At 53.9% G+C, this 17,125-nt stretch overlaps 5 protein-coding genes across 5 annotated transcripts; 4 read left to right on the forward strand and 1 right to left on the reverse strand.

Annotated features, from left to right (window-relative positions):
• Positions 1–286: 286 nt before the first annotated feature.
• SCP_0101300 (hypothetical protein) lies at positions 287–2,707 on the forward strand (the record flags this gene model as incomplete). The annotated part of the gene is made up of 7 exons (XM_027752369.1): positions 287–669; positions 721–871; positions 923–1,008; positions 1,064–1,115; positions 1,164–1,217; positions 1,268–2,562; positions 2,617–2,707. 7 exons carry the CDS (start codon positions 287–289, stop codon positions 2,705–2,707), a joined length of 2,112 nt encoding a protein of 703 aa, XP_027608170.1.
• A 1,486-nt stretch (positions 2,708–4,193) lies between these two features.
• On the forward strand, positions 4,194–4,550 carry SCP_0101310 (hypothetical protein; the record flags this gene model as incomplete). Its single annotated transcript, XM_027752370.1, has 1 exon — positions 4,194–4,550. The coding sequence occupies one exon, from the start codon at positions 4,194–4,196 to the stop codon at positions 4,548–4,550; it is 357 nt and encodes a 118-aa protein (XP_027608171.1).
• Positions 4,551–6,920: 2,370 nt separating this feature from the next.
• SCP_0101320 (hypothetical protein) lies at positions 6,921–8,252 on the forward strand (the record flags this gene model as incomplete). Its single annotated transcript, XM_027752371.1, has 3 exons — positions 6,921–7,010; positions 7,056–7,710; positions 7,765–8,252. 3 exons carry the CDS (start codon positions 6,921–6,923, stop codon positions 8,250–8,252), a joined length of 1,233 nt encoding a protein of 410 aa, XP_027608172.1.
• A 2,952-nt stretch (positions 8,253–11,204) lies between these two features.
• SCP_0101330 (hypothetical protein) lies at positions 11,205–12,162 on the forward strand (the record flags this gene model as incomplete). Its single annotated transcript, XM_027752372.1, has 6 exons — positions 11,205–11,347; positions 11,402–11,521; positions 11,576–11,611; positions 11,672–11,687; positions 11,747–11,814; positions 11,868–12,162. 6 exons carry the CDS (start codon positions 11,205–11,207, stop codon positions 12,160–12,162), a joined length of 678 nt encoding a protein of 225 aa, XP_027608173.1.
• Positions 12,163–12,334: 172 nt separating this feature from the next.
• SCP_0101340 (predicted protein) lies at positions 12,335–16,840 on the reverse strand (the record flags this gene model as incomplete). Its single annotated transcript, XM_027752373.1, has 4 exons — positions 12,335–15,849; positions 15,902–16,493; positions 16,547–16,677; positions 16,732–16,840. 4 exons carry the CDS (start codon positions 16,838–16,840, stop codon positions 12,335–12,337), a joined length of 4,347 nt encoding a protein of 1,448 aa, XP_027608174.1.
• Positions 16,841–17,125: the final 285 nt, after the last annotated feature.

The following is a 17,125-nucleotide window of genomic DNA, read 5'->3' on the forward strand; positions in this document are numbered from 1 at the left end:
GTAAAATGGTCGTTCTTTGCACCGTTGATCCAATGCACAGCAACATCTCGGGAAAGTAGTATCTGCCGTCTGTACTTGTCGGAGTGGATCTTGTTACTTGTACCGCCCCAGCATCTCCACAGCTGGTATTCCTTTGTGACAACCGTTGTGCAATTTCAGTCTGAGTGTGACTGCCGTCCGTGCCACACGTGATCGCGTCTGCCAGTCTAAGTTCAACCCTCGGCGCTCGGCCCCTGTACACTAGTTATGGACTTGGTTCTCCTTTCTCACCATAATCTGACATAGCATGTCGAAAACAGAAGATGTTGACGAATACGATGTATACGACCTCAAGGAGTTCGACGATGCCGAGTTGTGTGCGCTGGATCTGCTCCTTGCGCCGTCCACACAGACAGAGTCCCAACAAAGCGGGCCACCCCACGAGCCCGACGAATACGAAGCGTACGACTTTTCAGAGTTCTCAGCGGAAGATTTTGCACACATCGACGTGCTCTGCCTCGCCGGCGCCCCCAGCGGAGGTCCTCGTGTCGCCATCGAGGTAGAGGGCATCGCTGACTATTGTTCTGTGAAGGGAATCGCGAATAAGGCACAGAGCGCACCGACGAGTCCTTTTGAGCAGTTCAGGAGGCGCCCTTGGCTGTCAGTGACAGACCTGGTCGGTCCTGCTTGGTGTGTATGCAGCTACAGTATGAACGAATCTCCCTGAACGTTGTGTTGAAGGTGCGAAGTCCAATACGACTATGGGCTTCGGCAAGGGCGAAAGAAAAAACTGCAGGATAGGCCAGCGTCATTCGTCACTGCCCAAGGCAAGACCATCAAAGTCAATCAGAACACGGCGAAGAAACGGGATAACACTATGCAAAAAGGCAAGGTACGCCTGTTGTACGCCAGTTGTGTGAAAGGTCGTTGCATCTCCGGATAGTCAATACACAAGGCCCTGGAGCGCGAAATTCGACCGGAGGAAATTCAAATTGCAACGAAAACGCGGGAAGAACGCTGGGCTCTGCGGTAAGTAGTTTTCCTTCGGTCTGCCTCTCTTCATGCTTTACATTGGTGTTGCCAGGACGATGAACATGATCTTGTGCTTACATGATCTCATGGAGAAAGGATTCTGTGTAAGTCCATTCCTTTTTATGCGTGCAAGCTCCCGACGTATCCTACAGCGTGAGATGGATGTTTTCGGTGTCATCCACGGCGAGCCCGTTATTGGTATCGTTGTAAGTGTATTCTGCAGGCATTTTTTTCTTATCTCTCACAGTATCCACAGGACGAAATTGTCCGAAGGCCTATCGGCGCGGAGGCAAACAATGGGACCCCGCTTCGCAGTCCAAATCAACGCTGCTCTCCGTCGACTCCTTCGAAGTCCAAGAAGAGGCACAGTCGCAGGACACCTTCGCTGTCGCAAGCTCAAATCTCCACGTTTTTCCAAATCTCACAAGCTACGAGTGGGCGAGCAGAGGATTCCAGCGCCAATGTGCAGGTTGCGAATGAAACACCGTCGTTCACCCTCCATCTTTCAGATACCAAGACGCGCCGCTCGCCAACCCTCCCGTCGGAGCATGATGCACTGCAATCGCGTCTGCAGCTCATGATATACCACCGACTTCTCAGCAACATGGTTGCTTCACCAGCAGTCCCGGGCGTTCTCGCCGTCCAGCCACTTGACTTCGCTTTGCTATGGGAGAAATTTGGCTTGGATCCCATGCGCCCATTCTCAGAAATATTTATGCAAGGGGCCAGTTTGCTGCTCGATGCTGAGTATGCGAGTGGGCATAGTAATGCGCCTATCATCAGCTGTCTTGATGACCTCACTGCGCTCTGGATGCACACCGTGGAGGCGCTGGACGTTAACGGCGTCGACAGTACGATGGAGCTAATCTACAGGTTGCAGGGTAGCAAGAAGGGCAAGGGAGGACGTGGTGGCAAAGAGAAAGAACGGAAAGTAGACGCGGACCTTGCGCCAGCGTTGCAAGCGAGTTTGAATCAGACCCCTATCCTTTTCGAAGGCGGCGATGATGCGCTGGCTCGGGCCATCGCCGAGAGCTTGAAGGACTCCGTCGACGGAGGGCGTGCAGCGGACTGCGACATGGGCATCCTGACACAACCAGGTCGGTCACCGGACGTTGCTACGAGGGCGCAGCCGGATCCCCTTCAACGTGACCTGCACGGGGGAAAGCCATTATTGACACTTCTAGAGGAAATTCTCTCATCGAACTCTTCCAAGCGCCGTAGGGAACCTGCCGCTGAGGCGGTCCCTCATATTGATACCGCTGCAGAGTCTACCGTTTTAGATGTTGCCGTCAACGACACCGTGGAGGGCACCGCTGTTGACACCGACAGTGGTGCGGAGGGTACATCGGTGGATGGCGAGAACGAGACCAGCGATGGCGAAAAGACGCCCATCTCAGGGGCCGAGCTTCATGAGAAAGCGCACATCCTCGGCTCGAGGGAGTTTGTTATGGACAATGACCTGTTGGATGGGTACTTGACCGGTGTCCTGCAGTGGTGGCACGGCGAGCGACCGCCGCACGGCGTGGAAATCGAGGACACGGGGCGCTGTTGGTGAGTCATACATCTTATTTTCCTGTCTCATTGACGGTTGATGAGCAATAATAGGTCATGTGAGTACAAAGAGGGATGCGAGTGGAGAGAGAAGAAGGCTTTAGAACTACCTCAGGAGAGGCGCTCTCCAGAGCGAGGTGGTTGATTCATTCGGGAATGCGGTTGTTGAACGGATATGATAATCGTTGAGTTTCTCTTGTTGTATGGATTTATGGATTGTTGTTGTGCGAGGAATGCAAGTTGGCTGCCAGTAGTTTGACGGAAATTCAGTTTCCAGACGTCGGTCGCTTCATTTGCGGTTTGTGACTGACCTTTTCGGAAGTTGACCAGGTCTTCCCGGACATTCCCTAAATTAGGTGAAGCCTCCCTGAAGTTCTCGAACATACTGGCTGACAGCATACGCAATTCGAGAGTCACCCACGCTGGGTTGTGCACGTCAACCTTGTCTCTGCTGTATCCAAAGATGTGGTTCCTTCGCCATCCCGTATCGTCTCGACATGCCCCTTAGAGGTCTCATTGCATTCGCCACAACTTCGAATATTCGTTGGTCAGCCCCTCTGTTGATATCTGCGTGCATTCGACGTAGGTACGATGACTGAATCCATCCGAGGATCGGTATCCTTCTCTGTATGTTCTAGCTGACCGATCTCGCATTTTCCCGCAGGCATTGATTCCATCCGAATTGGTGTCTGAGAGCTGCAGCTGGCAGACTCGCCATTGACCAGATGCCATCGGTCAGTGCATTCACTAACTCAGAATTGCATGCCGCGATGCTGCTCCTCCGGATGTGTCTCTGGAGAGTCATTCCCACTGCATACCGTGGTGCATATCCGCGTCTGGCTTGCCCTGCAGGATGTTTGTGAACATCGCGGCCGCCGGAGCCTCTGAGATACTCATTTGCAGACGAACAGCATGCTACTAGCAGGGCGTCGTAAACTTCCGCCGCGCTAGCGCGTGTCTCGAACTCCGGCAAAATTACGCGTCTGATAAAGTAGGTTTTGCGCAATTTCGGTAGTTCTTATCTACACTATCAACCCTGGACAATTGCAGCACTCAACACCTTGTCGCCATCTCAGCAGATTCCACTGCTTTGTTCTGCGCTAGTCAGTCATGAGTATGGTACGTGCATTTGGAAGTGAGATACTGAATTTGGGATACCAAGCAACACGTTGCAATGAGCGCCCAAGCTGATCGAGATTCGATGGCGATGGCGTCTATCTTCGAACACAAGTACTGCCTCCGACTCGGAGTAATGAATACGGCGGCCAACTCCCGGGCCCTCTGCAGCTAGCACGACAGTGTGCGGACGATATCCCGCACAAATTATGTCTTCTGCTGGAAGGATAGATGGGTATGTTCCATTTCTGTGAAGACATCGCTTACAAGTGGAGCAACGACGCTAATAATTTTGGCGAGTGCTTCGCTATCTACTAGGCGGAGTTGCTTGTCCGCTGCGTCATCACCGAAATCACAAAACACGGGAGGAACGTGGCAGATCTTTTTCCATCTTCTTGTTTGTTCCAGGTTGCGCAGCCACGCCACAGCGGCTCCTACTTCTAGCTCGATGAGTTTGAGTTCCCTTGAATTCTTCGACCTCCGAGGCCCCACGTAGTCGGCGCTCATTGCCAGAGATGCGTTCCTTCTTCTCTGTCATCATCCTCGCCGTCCTCGTCCTCCTCTCGTCTCCCACAACGGCGAGCCCAGCCCCGTCCGGCGTCGCGCGCAGGTCCGCACCATCGGCGGTACCCCGCCATCAAGCCCGCTCGCCGCAGCCATCTGGCGCCGCCCGCCGCAGTATTCCCGAGCAGGAGTCTCTCGTGAACCACCTCTGCCCATCATCCATGACCGCCTGCCCCATCTCATCGAGCAGCTCGCTGGCGTCAATCCCAACGTCGTTGGCTGAGTGGCTTGAGGATGGATTCGAGTGCGTGGACTTCAGTGCCGATCTCGTCTCTTGTGGCGGTTGCAGCAGTCTTGATACGAAGTGAGTGTGTCCGCTAGTATAGTACGAGCGGCGCTGACCGTGCTTTTCGACTTAGGTTTGACTGCACTGCGATTCCTGGGGCATTGGGCGTCTCCTGCGTTGCAGGTAGCTGCCGAGTCGACTCATGCAGAGCGGGATACTCCCTCGCATTGGATGGTAGCTCATGCCTGTAGCCTGAACGCCCGCTGATCACGCACCGCGGCATAGACTATGTTAGAGCACTCCCTACCCTGAACCATAGACTCCACGTCGAAGCACGTTTCTCGACGACCGTAGATACCAGTCCCTCTACGACGATCCCCTCCGGTCTGGTCCAAGAATCCCATAGACTTTATACTTAAACATACGCTTACTGATAGACTCTTGGTTTTGCATGCGCGACCAAGACGAGTACGTATTTATCAAACCTAACTAGCCTTACTTCACCGTCCTTTGCTACAGTACTTACCGCAAGTGCGCTTGTTCCCCTGCGCAGTACTGTACTTTTGTTTGGGAGCTACCTAATGATGGACTTAGAATAGATTGGATAGATGGCACATTGATAACGGAGCAGTGGCGTTCACTCCAAGTCTCCATGGTGCGAGGCGTGTGGTGGCGCCGATGATGATCGAACTACTACTACTTCGAATTCGTCTGATAGACACCGTAATACGTATGCATGGATCCACGCTCCAATTCAGGTGGCGATTCGCGAATCTTCTATCACGAAATCTCGTCTCATACCCCCATAAGCACCTACCATTCCGGCCGCGGTGTTTGCATAGTGAAGCATCCGACGATGTCTGAATACGCTGCCCGTGCATTTTAGTGATGTTTACTGACTTACTTTGAGTGGCCCAATGTAACCAGTACAGTAATGCAGCTACACTAACTGTGTCACCTCCTTCCCCAAAATGGTAAATAAATCGTCGTGAATACCCATTGACTTGCAGAACATGACTATGAATTTTGATAATGACCATGGGCAACAGGAAAGAGGTGAATCAATGCTCATCAGACCAGATTGCAAAGCTAGTTCAGCTTCGGTAGACACCCCCTTTGACCAAATCTCTCCGGGAAATTTTCAGTAGTGCTTTCTCCAGTAATTGGATGCGCTATCAATTTCTCCGGTACAGAATTCTGGGAGTATGGAATTCGGGAGACGAGAATCGCTGGAGAGCTGCCCAGAATATTTGACAAGCCGGCTGCCCCGTTGGAGAAACTGAAATTGCAATTGCATCTCGATGATTATTTGCTCTCAACTACCCTCAAATGTTGGCTCATTTGCTTCAAAACAATTGTGGAAATAAGCTTTGACATGAAACTTTCGATCTACAAAAAGTCCGAGAGCCTGAGGTTCCAGCAATGGGTGGACAAATGGGTGGCAGAACTGTGCAGAAGTTGCATTAGTGGGCCGCTGATAGTATATATAGGACATGGCTAATATATCTTCGTGAACGGTTGGACTGCGCACTGGCAACACAAGTTTGCCAGTAGGACCTGGTGATATGACGATAGCGTCACCGGCAGAGAAACAGCAAGAAATTTCTAAATTACTGTCTGTTGGTTGATCTTTTGTTTGAATGAGGTTGCAACCTTATCCAGCTTTTTCAGTCTGGAAGCTAACATGTCCGTCACGGTTGAACTTGGTGGGGTTAGTAGCCTCGTGGTGGATGACGTAAGATTTGATTCCGTGACCTCCATAACTCTCACTCTCACTCTGCCTCCACGAATAGGATCTTCGACCCAAGCACATGTCGAACACTCCTCTGAATAAGGCAGATATCCTACAGTAAGGTTGAATATTGAAATTTTGACACTTATCATCCTTCGACTTGCCTTCGACTGCTAGAAGAAATTTCCGCACGTGGGCACGTGGCACTCGCGTGTCCAACCCTTGGCGGATTGGCGCTGCCAAGGGTTCCGCACCCGAAGCGTCATTGCCTGTTTTCTTCCGCCTTTTCTCACTGGGGCACCTCTGCTGTAGCCTTGCATTTTGGCCGTATGCATGCACATCTCTTACCGTGCGGCCTGAAATTTGAGACGGCGGGGACGTCAGAGTGATTACCTCACCGGAGACGCCCGTAAATTCGGCGTGGTCAGACGATGGTCAGATTCTTGTCTTTTATTCTCTTCTCCCGCACTATTGTGCGCCTCGGGCGTGTAGCTGTTCTGTGGCCCGACATTCGTTCTTTTTTATCCGCACAAAATGTGCCTCTAAAGAGGCCATTGCAACTTAGACTGGTGGCGCGCCTTCACAACACATCCGCTCTCTGAGCGGCTGACGGTGAGCGGTGCAGCCCAATCTGTCTCCTTCCCGACATCCATCTTCCGTCTCCGAGATCCGACAACACATATATACCAGCGGTTTCCTCTCTGCACCAACAAGAACTCAATGATAATGAACGGAATCGCCTCGCCGAGTTCGTCACACCCACTGGTGGCTGTAGCACTCTTCCTGCTCAGTTCCACCTGGTTCGCCCTGGTGAGTGTCAAACTTGCTAATGGTACGGTAGCTCATGTGGCACAGAGTATCCTGATGTTTGCAGTCGATTACCTCTTGGGCGTGTTAAAGCTGAAGGCTCCTGTCCTCTCGCAAGAGGCCTTGCGTGCACAAATTAACAAGGCTGCCACAGCGACGCATATGCAAGCCTACGTCGAGCAGCGGGCACGCACCGCGGATGAATGTCAGCACGTCTCCTTCTCCGATGCCGCATCCCCGCGCGAGTCTGGGCCTGCACCCTCCCGCGCTCTCTCAGACCGGACACTATGCGCTCCATCATCTCCCACCCGCTCTGTTAGCTCGTCGACACTGGTCTCGCGATCGTCGCCGTCACGCTTGTCGCCACCGCTCCCGCGCACCACCGAGAGCAAGAAAGCCGGCGTCTCGTGCAGTCGTGCAGAGTCCTCTCCCGCGTCGTCACTGTCTGTCTCTCCGCGTCGACCCCAAATGCCACTGCGACTTCCGACCTCTGTAAACATGAACATGTTTCGCAAGTCTCGCAGACCGCCAGCAGCAGATAAGCAGCGCGCAGGTTCGGATCCTGGATCGTCGACAGCGACGCAGAAGCTTGCCGAGCAGGCGCAGAGGAATACACAGAACCCGCCGGGGGAGTCGTATCGTACTACGTTCGTCAACCCGTTCCGACTGAAGCCTCTGCGCTCCAAGACCGTATCCGTATTGCGTGAGTATTGTCCCAAATCCTCACAATGAATGTACTAACGTGTAGCACTCACAGCAACAGCAAAGGAGCACCCCGAAGTAAATTCGGAGGCTTCCATACCTGCATCCCCTCCACGGCGATCATCATCAAAACGACTCTCGCTCCCCGCGTACCTCAATATCAACCTTAACATCCAGACGAGCATCCTCCAGAGCCCGCGCCCACGGACACCGCGCGAGAGGGAAGGTGTCCCACGTACGCAACCGTACGGTGCGCCGTATTTCGCGGCGATGCCGAGCCCAGTAGAAGTAAAGTCGCGGCGATCAGCGTCGTGCTCGTCGTCACCGCGCAAGGGGAGTTTGGATTCGGGTTCGCGGAACTATGAGCGCCTGCGCGCGGAGGAGCTTGAAGAACAGCGTATGCGCGGTACATCATTAGTATCGGGTTTCGTCCCTCCAGTGAAGCAGGTGAACGCGCTTGGGTTGTCGTTGGGATCCGGAGAGGAGAAGCGGAGCACGCGGCATCGGCCAACGAAGAGCGACGGTGTGGTTGTTGTGAGATAGTCACAGTGTATGGTGAGAATCTTTGCACCTGATTTGCTATAAGCACTGATGTGAAGCAGTCTTCAGTTTTCATGGCTTACGACATAAAAATCACAAAACCCAGCAACGTCTCACGCATATACGACTCGATTGATGACCTATCGCCCTAGCATAGTATTTGCAGCAGCATATCAGATTTGATCCATACAGCATCGTTGCATTTTGCATTTGTACGCCTACATTCCGCTTTCCCGGCGCTCTGATAGCAATATATTATTTCTCGAATTATACGCTCAATTCCAGAACGACTGATGTATTTCTTCGTCTTTTGAGCCGGGAGTTTGACGTTCTCCCTACTCACGAGTCGGAGCTTCGGTGAAGAGACTCTTGAGGAACAGGCTGAGGATGTGCATGTCAATATTCATGCCCAGATCCTCAAGAACAAGTATCGCCACATTAGCCATATCCATGAGCTGTTCTCAAACCTACTATAGTCCCCTGATGAGAAAGCGCATTGGATCGCAAAATAACATAAAGATTGGTGAGCTCTCACTCTCTGAGTGTTCGGAGAGAGGTGTGCGGACTTTGGCGGCGAGATCGTTCCAAACTTTGTAACTTATGGTCTGAATTTTTTCTGGGGCCTATAGTTTTGCAAACAGCTGCGAAACGAACTGTCTTCTTGCACCATGTAGGGCGAGATTGTGCGCTGTTAGCCTATGACTCAGGTGAAAAAGTAAATATTCTGCGGAGCTCACTGGTCCAATCCATCTACGTCCCGCGGTACCAACTCGAGGTTTATGGAACATCTGTGAGGGCGAATGGAATGTTCTTTCGAGGCTCTTTGACGAGCACTCGACGTCCAAGGACAACGCACTCGTTCAATGGTTGAACTCTAAGGTTACCAAAAGGGGGTGGGCGTGCATCTCGATCGATCATTGGTTCAAGTTGAAAGAGTGGAAAGGCTTGACGCTTTTCAGTCAACGGCATCGTCATCTCTTTCCTAAAGCGTACCCTCCACAAAATTCAGGATTGGAGAAGCAGGTCAGACATTTGAGACAAATCCAGGAGGTCTATTTCTCAGGAGATGTCCTAAGTTCAAATCCATTCCGAGTTATTCCTCAGGCTTGACAACCTTTGAATTCTGTTTGGTTTGTTGGCGGTTAGATTAGCGTATAGAGAGACCATCAGAACGGGCGGACCTTGCTGCTATCGAACAGTACTGAACCGGCGGCGACGCGAGGACCGCCGGCGAGAGAGCTCCAGTCGAAGATGTCAGACATCGGCTCGCTTCGGAGTTTATGCGCAGATTGCTGGGCTCGGGAGGTTAAGAGACTGTGGCGGGCGGCGACCTACGTCAAGTTGAGTGGGCCATCTCCTTCTTAAACCTATGCTCTCCAGCCAGCCTGAGTGCACACACGAGTGTGGCGCTATCGGCGGCGGGGGGGTGGGCCAAAAACAGGGCAAGTGGCAAAAATCGTGAGAGGAATATGGGTTATCGGCGCCTCGATTTCACCTGCGGGAATGGTCAAACCCGGACACTTGGGAAGACATGCGAATAACGCACCTGAGACGGACGGGTAGACAGTGCTCATCTTGACGAAGATTTCCTTTTCTCAGGTAGTGATCGCTATACCGGTACGACGTTGGGCGTCTCGCCGCGACGAACGTGATGGATACTCAGCTCGAGCGCGGTAATAAACTGTGAGAAGACACTCTGGACGACAGCATCGTTGGTAAGACTGGTGCACACAATGTCGCAATCGAGCACAGGTTGCTCAGGAGTGGGCGATCTGGACGTTTTCCGCTCTAAACGGTTTCTGGAGACTCTGCGACTTGCGTGCAGAGCGGTTATACACGAGCTGTGGCGATGCACCGATTAGCGACCCGTGGTGCTTGGCCAGGTTTCGGGCCATGAAGAAGCCCGTCGGTCCAAGGCCATACCAGCCGACTTTGAGACTGACGGCCAGGCGAAGCGGGCCGGGAGAATGGGATGGTAGAAGACATGTCTAAGGAAATTCGCTTAGGGAGGAGAGAATGCAACGCTCACCCTTTCCTGCTGATTTTTCTATATTGTGGCACAGATAAATCACTCCGCCTAGAAGCTCGGACCCTCGTGCCTGCTCTCACGGCAATCAGTCTCTTCCAAGTAATTGGACCGACACTGTTCGAACTTACATTTGAGGGTCGTATTACAATCTCTATTTTGCAACAAATGTATTGTGCATTTGGCACCAGATCATGTCGTGGGCCTGCGGGCCTTTAAGTGGATGATATGGCATTGCAGAGTTCTGCACGTCCCAGTCCATTAAGGTTATGGCAGGAGAACGCGGTGACTGGCTATCTCTATACATCGTGCGTGGTACCATTGGTCGACCGGTAGACAAGAGAAACGGAGGTGATTAGCAAATTTTCGACGTTACACGCCAATGCCTGGCTCTACATAGAAGTATTAGTTGTAGATCCCTGTCTTGGGCGTTGCGACTGCTGCTTTTTTTGCGAATCCTACTCACCGAATATACTTATCAGCAAGGTCATTACGATCGAAAACAAGAATGTATAAGTGCTAGAAATGCACCCGCCGGCTATGGTACTGGCTCGTCCGAGTCACAGTCTGGCAATCCTCCAGCGCTACTAGACCCTTGGTGCCACTCCTCCCGTAAACACTTGCGTTTTTCCCCCAGAGCATAACGAGACAGGTGGACAACTCAACCGTATGTTGTTTCAGAGATAGATAACAGACCTGCGCATGTCAATGGCGTCGCAACGCGTACGGTAACCGGCGGCTAGATCACTTTCATGCGAGCTCGAGATCAACTCCACCGTGAAGTTGAACCAGCAGCGGAATACTACATAGTTGCAATCTCCTGGGCCACCATCTTTCCTGTTCATTCTCTCCTACTATCCAAGTTCACTGGTTGCTGGTCACGTCCGAAATAACTTCAAGTCTTTATATTGTCTCGCCAACTGTCTGTCATGAAGATGTCGGACGCCTGGGAGAACCATCTCCACCTCTCTCTCCTCGGCGAACATGTCCTCTTCCGACATCTGCAGCTCGATTCTGCCTGGACGTTCATTCTTGCATCAATCCTCACAGTGTTCATATGTCTCACCGAGCGGTATGTCGTACTTAACCTAAACGCTAATACGCGGTGGTTATCGTGCTTCTTCAGACTCTTGACGTATGGCCTATCGAACCGCTGGGACCCGTCACGATCGTGCCGCTCAGGCTCGCGCCTCCGTATTCTCGTATGGCGTACATGTTTGTACTGGGTGGTCACCTTTGACAGATTGTGTGTGCATTTCCTGACGTTACGTCTACACTCAGTCTCACGATTGTCGTGTAGGTTGTACATGCTTATTGCAATGACGTTCAACCTTGGGTAAGGACCCGGACCCGGCGTGTATTGCTCAGACTGACTCGACTTCGTGCGTCTCACCAGTCTAATTATAATTACAGTAAGATTTTCTGCGGTTCTCACCTGCGAGTGCTCACCGACAGTTGCTGTCGTATACAGGCCACCTCTCTATCAGCTGGTCAGTTCGTTATCGAGTATCTGAACACGCCTGCTGCCCATCCTCCCGAGTATGCATCCAGGTTCTTGCATACTGCCCAATTCAGCTGAATGACACACATAGCCCCGAGAATGTGAAGGAGCCGCTTCTCTCTGACTGCTACGAGCCGCCGACGCGGCGCGAATCTTACCCTCCTCCAGTAAATACGACAGGCCGGCCCCGCTCCAAGTCTAAACCCGAGAGCATATTCATCCACCCCTCCGAGTCGAACATTGCACGTGCCGACGTGGCTGCCATGCAGCTTGGTTTGTCTGGCGACACAGATATCGTCAAGTGGAATGCCTACCCGGACAACGGCGATGCCTGGCAGCTGGGCAAGGGCAAAGACGTCGCGCGAGAGCTGTTGGGTCGACCATAACTGCGAAATTGCCCGTCGTAGTTAGTTATGTCCAAGTGAAGAGCAGGCCCTCCACGCCGACACCCGTCATGATGCGCCTCGCCGCACCGTACATCCTGTCTTTCGTATATACACAGTCATTTCCGTACAGAATACCAACAGATGTCAATTGTAACTGCATAAATCATCGTACTCATGATCCTCCCCTACCCGAGTCTCCGCCTACAACGCCCGCGCGCCGCGCAGGAAAGCCTCCGCGTCTCGGTCCGCTGGCATTCGCTCCAGAGGTATCATCCACAGCACGGTTCCAACGGTCAATGAGTTTCGACACACCCTGGTATGGTCGTTCCGGAGAGGGTGAACGCAGGCCGGGTGACACCGCATTCTCCGTAGCAGTTGGTATTGTCGCTTTCCGCTCAGGGAAGGGTGAAGCCAGCGGCGGTTCCACGCCAGTATCAGAAGGCTCTTCTGCAAGTGGTCTGGGAAACTGCAGAGGAGACCTCCTTGACGGCAAACCGTTGACTGCCTCTGTACGTGTACCTGTGTTGGAGGTTTCTGATTTCATATAGGGAGTCTCCAAATGCCAGGTAGGGGAAGTACGCGAGGGCAACCCCGTTGACGAAGGTCTGCTTCTCACGGCTTCCCGTCCTGCACCAATACCGCCAGAGATATCTGGGACAGCCAGGTTGACCTTAGAGATTACTGGAGAAGTATCTGATGAGATCTTGGGGAAGCGAGTAGCTGCAGCGGAAGGTGAAGGTATCGTCGAGCCAGTATCATTCGCAGCTGGCTTCGTCGCGACGTTGACATTTGGCGGCCCCGACGCAACAGTAGGGGCAGGCGGACCTGTGCCTGCACTGGTTCCGCGTGTCTGGTTGCTGCCTATGGCCTCGTAGAGCTGTACCATATCCGATATCGAACTCCGTCTCATGGAGCGTTTGGCACTGGGCGTTGCGGGTGGAGAGAGTGTCTGCTGCGCAGAGGAGGAAGAGGAAGCAACGCCTTCCACTAACGATGGCTTGGAAGGTGAAGCAAAGGGCTTGAAAGGTGAGGTTAGTGGCTTGGAAGGTGAGGCGAGTGGCTTGGAAGGTGAGGTGAGTGACTTTGAAGGTGAGGTGAGGAACATGGACTGTGGGCGGGAGCGACCTGCCATTGGTGCTGAAACCGGTGCGGCGAGCGCGAAGCTGACGGGTAGCGCAGAGGGTTGGCGGCGATGTGGGCTCGTCGATTTAGGTAGATGAATACGGCCCAGAGCAGTTGTCGTGTCCACCAGTGGCTGAGGCGACTCTGACCGTGGTTTGGCAAGGAAAGGCGGCTTTGCACCGGCCGCGGGCATGATCACCGATTTGCGCTTGTCGGTTTGCTTTGAAGTAGAACCACTGGTATTCTCCTGGTCCTCCTCTTTCTCCCCAGCGACGCCGCCACCCCAAAGGTCCACCAAGTCGTGCACCGAGCTCTGCCGACCCTTGCTCTTCGGTCTGCGTCGGCTTGATCCTGTTAGCCTTTCCTCATGGACCTTCCTCATTTCTTCTGTTTTCTCTGGAGAACCGCCCCTCGGCACGAAGCCGTTGATATCCTCCGGTCCCTCTTCACTCGACGAGGATAGTGATGCCTTCGAAAGCGGTTTTGGCGAGGGCGCCACGGGACTCCAGTTCTCTGTCAGGCCATTCGGCGACGGCGTCACCCCAGCAGCAACATTCGTGTCGACTGGCGGAAGCTGCAATCCCAGAGCACCAATATTTCCACCGGTGCCCGTCCGCGTGACAGAGGCCTTGGTCGGCCGCCGAGGCGACCTTGACAATTTGGGCTCTTTCGTCCTCGCCCTCTCCCTCTCACGGTCCTTCTCCATCTGAGCCTCCACCTCCTTCTCCAAGTCCCACTTCCCAGTTCCCCCAGCAGACTTCTCCGGCTTGCTCTGCTTCCGAGGACGAGGGTGATACGATGGCTCTGGCACGTTCTCCGCTTCAAGCGGCATTGCCAGCTCAATGGGACTGCGCTCGATGAATGATGCGCGCTTGCTCGGGGAACCGCGCAGGACAGGCTGGAACTGTTGCGCCGGAGTGCGTGGAGGCAGCTCATCGTCGTCGGCACCTGTGAGCCAGTCACGCGGCTCCTTGCGTGGACTCGGCTGTGGGCGGGGTGGGAGCACTGGCGTGGGTGTAGAGGGCTTTAGGCTGGGGTCGCCGCGGACAGACGAAAGATCGGCGGTGTCCAACGTCTTCGCAGACACTGAGCTCTTCTCGCGACGTGCGATCGACGGTCTGCTGGTCAGTCCTGCTCCGCTCCTGGGCGCGACTGCTTCCCTCTCCCTCTCCGGCTGCCTGCTATGCTCGACGGGGCGGCCCAGCATCGACTGCCGCGCAGCTATTCGCGACTCGCGCATTGCAGTGCCCGTGACGTGCTGCGAGCGGACGCCGTCGTACCTGCCCTTGCCTGCTCTCGTTACGTTCAGTCCAGAATCGCCCAGTAGCGCATCTGTAGTCGCGCGGACATGTCCGGGAACACTCGCCCTCGATGGCTGCCAATTAGCAGCGGAGGGCTGCGTCTGCGCATGCGCCATAGGGATCTTATCGCCTACACTGGACACCGCAGCCGGTGGGGGCGCGAACGTCCGATCTAAGTCTTCCACTGAGGGGAACCGCTCCTCCGGTGTGAGCCCTCGGCTCATGAACGACGAAGGAGCCCTCACGTGCTGGCGCCAGGATTGTGTAGGTTGGGGATCTGGTGAAAGCGTCTGCGACTGTGGCTGCTGAAGGAAAGGCGACGGTACGGGCGAGTGTGCGCTCGGCGGGCGATACGACGTGTTGCTCGTCCCCGGCCCGCTGCCAAGATACTGAGTCGCGGGTAGATTGGCGCTCAAGCTAGAGGAAAGCCCAAAACTTGCGAGCCCCGTCCGGCTCTTGCGTGCCTCTCCAAGCGTCTGCGGTGGTAGCTGCGCGGTAAGACCGAGTCCCTCGAAGGCGTCCTTCGTGCTCCGAGCTGGCTGAAAGCGGCTAGTCTGTGGCGACGCAGATGGTGGTTTTGGCGATGGCGCAGGCTGGGGAATTGACACAGGTTGTGCAGTAAGAGGCACTGGTGGTGACCCTGCAGGCTCGAAATAGTCACCAAAGCTCTTCCCGAACCCAGAGAAATCGTTGTCAAAGGCCTCCAATTCTGGCGCCTTCTTCAACGCGATCCGAGGTTCCAATCCCCATGCATCAGTGCCTGGAGTCGCATTGAGGTTCACATTGGTCATGCCCACGCTCGCCAGGCCCGACTTGTGACCGCGAACACCTCGCCATGCACGATCCTCCTCTGCGCTGAACTTCATGTCCAGCTCAAACTTGCCTTTCTTCGGACTGGCAGGCGGGGTCGGTACGACTGGTGAGGCAGATGGTGGAGGTCGTCCCCGGCGCATAGGTGCAATCGCTTCAAGTACTCTGTCCCGCGCTTCAGTCCCTGCGTTCTTACTTGGAGACAGTGGGAGGGGTTGCTGAGACTTGAACGTTACAAGGTCGTCCAAGGCATTCGCATGCGGTTGAGAGGGCGATGCAATGTTCTGGGATATAGCCTGCAGGGGAGGGGCTTGCATAGAGCGAGGCGACAATGGCTGCTCTCTGGACGGAATGTTGTACGTGAAGCGCGACTTCGTACCACGGAGCTTATGGACATGGTTGAGTATCTCGAACACGGACGGGCGCTGTGTGCCAAATTCGCGGAGCATGGAGGCTAATAAGGAACATCGTTAACCACGCGGAAAGTTTAAGGATACCGTGCTCACCTATCAATGCGTTCATCTGGCCGGAGTACACGGGGTATGGAGGTATCTTGTACTGAACGTTGAGAATAGCAAGGGGACCATGCTCCTCAAAAGGGGTCGTATAGTAGCATAATTTATAAAGCAATACGCCAAGCGCCCATACGTCGCTCTTCTCGTCGATCGGTCGCCTGAGATAGACGTCCACCATCTCGGGCGCGCGGTATTGCAGCGTAGTATGCCGATTAAGATCAGCCTCAAGCATCCTGATCTCCTGAGAGTTAGCAGGCACCTTCTGCACAGGTGTCGCGCTCCCGAAGTCGCATAATTTGTACGAACTCGCGGAGGACTGAAGGATGTTCTCGACCTTGAGATCGCGATGGAGGAGCGGTGGTTTGAGCGCGTGCATAGCTGCAAGACCCTCGCAGACGTCAACGAATATTGTCAGTATCTCAGGCTCTGTGAGACGCTCCCTCAGGCGACGGTTCATCATATCGATAATGCCACCGCCAGCGCAATACTCCATGAAGATGAACACCTCGAAACTGCCGTCAGGGAGGCGATGCCAAGCTGCATCTATGAGGAAGACAATATTAGGATGACCTTTGAGTATCCTCTACAGAAATCAATAAACACGCACGAATTGTGTTGAGAATGACAATGACGCACCATGATATCCACTTCCTTCTTCACCTCGGTGAGCATTGCTTCATTCGGCACGGCGATTCGCTTGAGCACATGATGCGTGGTGTTGTACACCGGCGTGGCAGTCCTAACGAGATATACATGTGCGAAACCCCCTGGGATGACACACGGTCAACCGGAATACGGGTCAATGAACGAACACTGCGCACCCTGGCTGAGGTAGCGCTCAACCTGCACTGTATATTTGTTGACAGCAATCATCTGTCCCGGAACCAAAGTTCCTTTGTTTGTGTGCGCATAGGCCTGCTGCATGGCCATGGCGACGTCGGGGGTGAGGTTATAGACGCAGACCGCTGGTTACACGCTACACCTGCTGTCCTGCACGTAACCAGTTGCAACTGCTATTTTGGGACGTCCGGGATGCGTTGTGACCACTTTAACCCTAACTTAGGGGTTGTGTTACCTTTGCGTCCGAGGCACGTGCTACCTACTCACGTGGAGCGACGGGAGAGCGACGGAGGACCCCTGCAAGTGCATTTCTCTCTTCTCCGTCTACGTGCAATAGCATCCTCGTGTTCTTCCCGCTCTATTTTCAACCCGTGA

This window comes from Sparassis crispa (assembly GCF_003851025.1).
Source record: "Sparassis crispa DNA, contig_000000F, whole genome shotgun sequence".
Lineage (NCBI taxonomy): Eukaryota > Fungi > Basidiomycota > Agaricomycetes > Polyporales > Sparassidaceae > Sparassis > Sparassis crispa.